This window comes from Chrysemys picta, chromosome 11 (genome assembly GCF_011386835.1).
Source record: "Chrysemys picta bellii isolate R12L10 chromosome 11, ASM1138683v2, whole genome shotgun sequence".
Taxonomy (NCBI): Eukaryota; Metazoa; Chordata; order Testudines; family Emydidae; genus Chrysemys; species Chrysemys picta.
This window is the reverse complement of record NC_088801.1, coordinates 8,145,913-8,152,979: the sequence shown is the minus strand read 5'-3', so window position 1 is coordinate 8,152,979 and position 7,067 is coordinate 8,145,913. Positions and strand designations below refer to the sequence as shown.

Below are 7,067 nucleotides of genomic sequence, written 5' to 3'. Positions count from 1 at the left end.
GAAGAGGTGCTGTAACTAAGTGAAAAATTAGCTTTGAAAAGTATGGTGATTCAAATACAGAATAAAGGAGGAGTTTAAATGCTACACACCTAATTCTAGGATTGTAAAGAAGGCTACATTTGAAAATAAATGCCTTCTTATAATGGAGTGAAGTGAAACAGCAAAACTGAGATTGGAAAACTGCTTAGAATCTCATTCTGGCAGTTATATGAAAAGAAAAACTGATTTTGCTCCCTCTTCAGAAATTAAACTAACAAGGGATTTGGATTTGAGGGCAAGGAGGACAAGCTTCTTTTGCTTTTAGATTAAATACCTAAAAACTCCACTTCTGCATGCAGAAATCAGTGGAAGTGCTCACACATGTACAGTGTAAATCCACAGGAGTCATTGCTCAAAGGCTGAAATTGTAAAGGCCTGGGTGAATGCCAGCTCTGGTAGCCTAGAAAAGCATTGTTCTCAAATCTCTCTCTGTGCTTTTGAACTCCAATGGAACGCTCTGAAAAGTTTCACATTCAGGAAAGGTTCTTGGAAACCCAGCAGCTGATTGCTGGGAAAATCCTCATTCCAGATAAACTAAGTTTCCAAGGGGATTATATTTTTTAGCATCATCTTTGTATTGGGAATCTCCACAGAGGATTTACAGGTCCAGTTTGAGACTATTAAAAAAGGTGAGGGAAATATAACCATATTAAATATGTCAATTTCACTTTCTCTTTGTGCAGAAAATATGGGGTTGCGAGAGTGGATCATGTCATACAGAATTGGGCAGTTCTACAGGGCAAAATGTTTTACCTTAATAGAAAATTCTCTTGCATTTACTAATCTGTTTGTGTTTCTTGATTAAAAATGTCTTTTTGTCTGCCAGTCTCTAGCAACATTTCATAGGATTGTTCTCCATTGGGAAACAGAAGACAGTAATCATGACTATGTATCTACGTTAAGAATAAACCAATGAAATAGCTAGTAATGACAGCCCAAAATAGTGATTTTTCATTGGCTTTTGTTGCAGTAACAATAATGGGCCATAGTCCTGAGTCAGGCAAAACTCCCACTGAAGTTAATAAGAGTTTACGTGGAAAAAAATAAGGCATAAGTGGTCACCTAATCGTACCTTTGTAAATCCAGAGTAACTCTACTGAAGTCCAGGGAAATGTGGTGTGATCCAAATCCAAATGAACTCACTGGGATTTACATTAGTCACTAGGTTTACATTAATGTAAAGTGAAAGCAGAGTTCAGCAGGATTTTAGAGCTTGGCTCATCTATTGCAAATACTTGGCCTCATATTTCAAACCTTGATAATTCTGATACATTTTGATAATTTGATAAATTTGAAAATTCAATGGATACATCTCAGAGTCATTAAAAAAATCTCTTTGGGCTTGATTCTGGTTGGCCTTTCTGAGAGCAGCCAATACAGTGAGGGAATAAAGCATCCTTAAAACCTGCATGGTCTGAGAAAGGGCCAGCTAGAATTGCAGCCTCTGAGAAACAGATTTTCTCCTCAAAAAGAACAGGAGTCCTTGTGGCACCTTAGAGACTAACAAATTTATTAGAGCATAAGCTTTCGTGGACTACAGCCCACTTCTTCGGATGCATATAGAGTGGAATAAATATTGAGGAGATATATATATACACACATACAGAGAGCATAAACAGGTGGGAGTTGTCTTACCAACTCTGGCCTGGTCTACATTACGGGTTTAGGTCGACTTTAGCAGCGTTAAACCGAATTAAGCCTGGACACGTCCACACAACGAAGCCCTTTCTTTCGACTTAAAGGGTCCTTTAAACCGGTTTCTTTACACCACCTCTGACGAGGGGATTAGCGATAAAACCGGTCTTTGCGGGTCGGAATTGGGGTAGTGTGGACGGAATTCGACGTTATTGGCCTCCGGGAGCTATCCCACAGTGCTTCATTGTGACCGCTCTGGACAGCACTCTCAACTCAGATGCACTGACCAGGTAGACAGGAAAAGACCCGCGAAGGTTTGAATTTCATTTCCTGTTTGTCCAGCGTGGAGAGCACAGGTGACCCCGCAGAGCTCATCAGCACAGGTAACCGTGATGGAGTCCTCCCAGGATCGCAAAAGAGCTCCAGCATGGACCGAACGGGAGGTACGAGATCTGCTCGCCATATGGGGAGATGAAGCAGTGATAGCTGAACTCCGTAGCAGTAAAAGAAATGGCAAAGTATTAGAAAAGATCTCCAAGGCCATGAAGGACCGAGGCCATAACAGGGACACACAGCAGTGCCGCGTGAAAATTAAGGAGCTACGGCAAGCTTACCACAAAGCCAGAGAAGCAAACGGAAGGTCCGTGGCAGAGCCGCAAACTTGCCGCTACTACGCGGAGCTGCATGCGATCCTAGGGGGTGCAGCCACCACTACCCCAACCGTGTGCTATGACTCTCTCACTGGAGAAACACACAGGGAAGACGGTTCGGGGAACGAGGAAGATGACGATGGAGGTACTGTAGGTAGCTCACAGCAGCAAGGAAGCGGAGAAACCGGTTTCCCCAACAGCCAGGATATGTTTGTGACCCTGGACCTGGAACCAGTAACCCCCGAACTCACCCAAGACCCTCAGGGCACACAGGAGACCTCTGGTGAGTGTAACTTTGTAACTATTTGTAAAGATTACAAAAAAAAAGCAAGCGTGTTTAATGATTACTTTGCCCTGGCAATCGCGGCCAGTACATCTACTGGAAAAGTCTGTTAACGTGTATGGGGATGGAGCGGAAATCCTCCAGGGACATCTCCAGAAAGCTCTCCTGGTTGAAATGGGGTGATTTTATTAAGGGGACATTCAGAGGCGCCCGTTCCTGCTCTTCTGACCAGAAATGTTCCCCGCTGTTAACCACGCGGTGGGGGGAGGGGTGAAGTGATCATCCCAGAGAATCGTGTGTGTGTGTGTGGGGGGGGGGTTTACTTGTGTTTGTGCCGCATGTTAACCGGGAAACCGCAGCCCCCTCCTTTTACATTGAAACCCCATTTTAAATGGACAACCCAATTCATCCTTGATATGGGAAATGCGCTGCTGTTTGCAACCTTTCCCGCATGTTAAGAAGGTTAAAAAAGCCAAAACACTGTGGCCTACGATGGCTGCCTGCAAGCCGAAATATGCGACCTTGTAATGAAAGAGTGTACCCATTGTTCTCTAAAATGTGTCTTTTTTAACCACCTCTCCCTTCTCCTCCGCCAGCTGCAAATGTTTCTCCTTCGCAGAGGCTCGTGAACATTAGAAAGAGAAAACGTAGGACGAGGGACGAGATGTTCACGGAGCTGCAGATGTCCGCCCAGGCTGATAGAGCACAGCAGAATGCGTGGAGGCAGTCAATGACGGAGATGAGAAAAGCCCAATATGAACGAGAGGAGAGGTGGCGGGCTGAATCGCGGGAAGAACAGAGCAAGTGGCGGGCTGAAGACGATAGGTGGCGTCAGCTTGCAGACAGACGGCAAGAGGCAATGCTCCGTCTGCTGGAGCATCAAACTGATATGCTCGAGCGTATGGTTGAGTTGCAGGAAAGGCAGCAGGAGCAGAGACCGCCGCTACAGCCCCTGTGTAACCAACAGCCCTCCTCCCCAAGTTCCATAGCCTCCTCACCCAGACGCCCAAGAACACGGTGGGGGGGCCTCCGTCCACCCAGTCACTCCACCCCAGATGATCGCCCAAGCATCAGAAGGCTGGCCTTCAATAAGAGTTAAAGTTTTAAAATGCAGTGTGTCCTTTTCCATCCCTCCTCCCCCACCCATCCCAGGCTACCTTGGCAATTATCCCCCTACCTCTGTAAGGAACTAATAAAGAATGCATGAATGTTAAAAAAAAATGACTTTATTGCCTCTGCAAGCGGGAGGGGAGGGTGGGGTGGGGTGGTTGGTTTACAGGGAAGTAGAGTGAACCGGGTCGGGGGGGGGGTTTGGAGGGTTCATCAAGGAGAAACAAACAGAAGTTTCACACAGTAGCCTGGCCAGTCACAAAACTCGTTTTCAAAGCTTCTCTGATGCGCACCGCGCCCTGCTGTGCTCCTCTAACCGCCCTGGTGTCTGGCTGCGCGTAATCAGCGGCCAGGCGAGTTGCCTCAACCTCCCACCCCGCCATAAAGGTCTCCCCCTTACTCTCACAGATATTGTGGAGCGCACAGCAAGTAGCAATAACAATGGGGATATTCTTTTCGCTGAGGTCTGAGCGAGTCAGTAAGCTGCGCCAGCGCGCTTTTAAACGTCCAAATGCACATTCCACCACCATTCGGCACTTGCTCAGCCTGTAGTTGAACAGGTCCTGACTCCTGTCCAGGCTGCCTGTGTACGGCTTCATGAGCCATGGCATTAAGGGGTAGGCTGGGTCCCCAAGGATCACGATAGGCATTTCAACATCCCCAATGGTCACTTTCTGGTCCGGGAAGAAAGTCCCTTCCTCCAGCTTTCGAAACAGAGCAGAGTTCCTGAAGACGCGAGCATCATGTACCTTTCCCGGCCATCCCACGTTGATGTTGGTGAAACGTCCCTTGTGATCCACCAGGGCTTGCAGCAGCATTGAAAAGTACCCCTTGCGGTTTACGTAGTCGGTGGCTTGGTGCTCCGGTGACAAGATAGGGATATGGGTTCCGTCTATGGCCCCGCCACAGTTTGGGAATCCCATTTCAGCAAAACCATCCACTATTGACTGCACGTTGCCCAGAGTCACTACCCTTGCTATCACCAGGTCTTTCATTGCCCTGGCAAATTGGATCACAGCAGCCCCCACCGTAGATTTGCCCACTCCAAATTGATTCCCGACTGACCGGTAGCTGTCTGGCGTTGCAAGCTTCCACAGGGCTATCGCCACTCGCTTCTCAACTGTGAGGGCTGCTCTCATCTTGGTATCCTGGCATTTCAGGGCAGGGGACAGCAAGTCACAAAGTTCCATGAAAGTGCCCTTACGCATGCGAAAGTTTCTCAGCCACTGGGAATCGTCCCATACCTGCAGCACGATGCGGTCCCACCAGTCTGTGCTTGTTTCCCGGGCCCAGAATCGGCGTTCCACGGCATCAACCTGCCCCAGTGACACCATGATTTCCACATTGCTGGTGCCTGTGCCTTGTGAGAGGTCTATGTCCATGTCAATTTCCTCATCACTCTCGTCGCCGCGCTGCAATCGCCTCCTCGCCTGGTCCGGGTTTCGCCTTGGCATGTCCTGGCTCTGCATATACTCCAGGACAATGCGCGTGGTGTTCATAGTGCTCATAATTGCTGCGGTGATCTGAGCGGGCTCCATGATCCCAGTGCTAGCTATGGCGCCTGGTCAGAAAAAAGGCGCGAAAGTAGTATCTGATGGACCAGGAGAAGGAGGGAGGGCGGGAGGGAGGGAGGGCCGAGTGACGACATGGCGTACAGGTACAGGAACAGGGAGAAACACAAACAACTGTCACACAGAATGGTCCCCCCAAAGATTAAAATGAAAACCCTGGGCTTAGCAGGCCATTGATTTCACGGAGGAAGGGGAAGCATATGAATACAGAACAAATCTATTTTTTACATCTTAAGGTGGCAGCCGACGGTGCAGCATGAGTGACAGCCATACCAATATGACGACGATGGGTACCAATCATAATATACCATCATCTGCCAAAAGGCAAGGGGCTGCTGCTGTGTAGCAATGCAGCCCCACGTCTGCCAGCCCCACGTCCGCCAGCACCCAGCATCGCCCTCGGCCTCTTCTGGGTGCTTAGCAGACAATACTGGGCAATTGGCAGAAAATAGTATATTACGACTGGTAGCCATCATCATCGAAACAGTAGCATGTCTGCCCAGGTGGCCATGATTGACAGCCACACCAATACGACGACGATGGGTACCAGTCATAATATACCATCGCCTGGCAAGGGGCTGGTGCAATGCAGCCCTACGGCTGCCAGCCCCATGGCTATCACTCATGCTACACCGTCTACCGCCAAAAGGCAGTTAGCAGCTGCTGCTGTGTAGCAATGCAGTCCCACGTCTGCCAGCACCCAGAGGACATATGGTGACGGTGAGCTCAGCTGAGCTGAGCGGGCTCCATGCTTGCCGTGGTATGTTGTCTGCACAGGTAGCCCAGGTAAAAGGGCGCGAATCTATTGTCTGCGTTGCTGTGACGAGGGGGGAGGGGCCTGACGACATGTACCCAGAACCGCCCGCGACACTGTTTTGCATCATCCGGGCATTGGAATCTCAACCCAGAATTCAAAGAAAAGGCGCGAACCACTTCTCGGCTCTCTGAGCTGTGGCGCAAACGTAGTATCTGACGGACTAGGGGAAGGAGGGAGGGCGGGCTGAGTGACGACATGGCGTACAGGCACAGGGAATTAAAATCAAGAACGGTGGCTGTGCATCAGGGAGAAACACAAACAACTGTCACACAGAATGTTCCCCCCAAAGATTAAACTGAAAACCCTGGGCTTAGCAGGCCGTTGATTTGACGGAGGGAGGGGGAAGTAAATGAATACAGAGCAAATCTATTTTTTACATCTTAAGACGACGGTGCAGCGTGACTGATAGCCCTCGGCATCTTTCTGGGTGCTTGGCAGCAAATACGGGGCGGCGTATGATGACGGTCTTCAGGCCTATTGCACAATCGGCTGCTCGGGGAAGACTCTGCTAACGTGCGATGACCCGACTTGTAATAGGACGGCTAATAGTCGTAATACACCATTTACTGCCAAAAGGCAAGCCCCACGGCTGCCAGCACCCAGATCGCCGATGAAGGCTACCAGTCTACTGCACCGTCTACCGCCAAAAGGCAGTTAGCAGCTGCTGCTGTGTAGCAATGCAGTCCCATGTCTGCCGGCACCCAGAGGACATATGGTGACGGTGAGCTGAGCTGAGCGGGCTCCATGTTGTCTGCACAGGTAACCCAGGTAACCCAGGTAAAGAGGCGCGAATCTATTGTCTGCCGTTGCTGTGACGGGGGAGGGAGGGGTCTGACGACATGTACCCAGAACTGCCCGCGACACTGTTTTGCATCATCCGGGCATTGGGCATCTCAACCCAGAATTCAAAGGGGCGGCGGAGACTGCGGGAAAGCTGTGGGATAGCTACCCATAGTGCAATG

At 49.5% G+C, this 7,067-nt stretch overlaps 1 protein-coding gene across 1 annotated transcript; it reads left to right on the top strand.

The window, feature by feature from the left end:
• The first annotated feature begins 1,712 nt into the window (after positions 1-1,712).
• On the top strand, positions 1,713-4,716 carry LOC135974299 (uncharacterized). Its single transcript, XM_065561461.1, has 2 exons — positions 1,713-2,607; positions 3,204-4,716. Exons 1-2 carry the CDS (start codon positions 2,067-2,069, stop codon positions 3,704-3,706), a joined length of 1,044 nt encoding a protein of 347 aa, XP_065417533.1. The 5' UTR covers positions 1,713-2,066; the 3' UTR covers positions 3,707-4,716.
• Positions 4,717-7,067: the final 2,351 nt, after the last annotated feature.

Coding starts and splice junctions, on each gene's coding strand:
- LOC135974299 (XM_065561461.1), top strand. CDS start 2,067: ATGGAGTCCTCCCAGGATCGCAAAAGAGCTCCAGCATGGACCGAACGG. Junction 2,608..3,203: donor GGGCACACAGGAGACCTCTG/GTGAGTGTAACT, acceptor CTCCTCCGCCAG/CTGCAAATGTTTCTCCTTCG.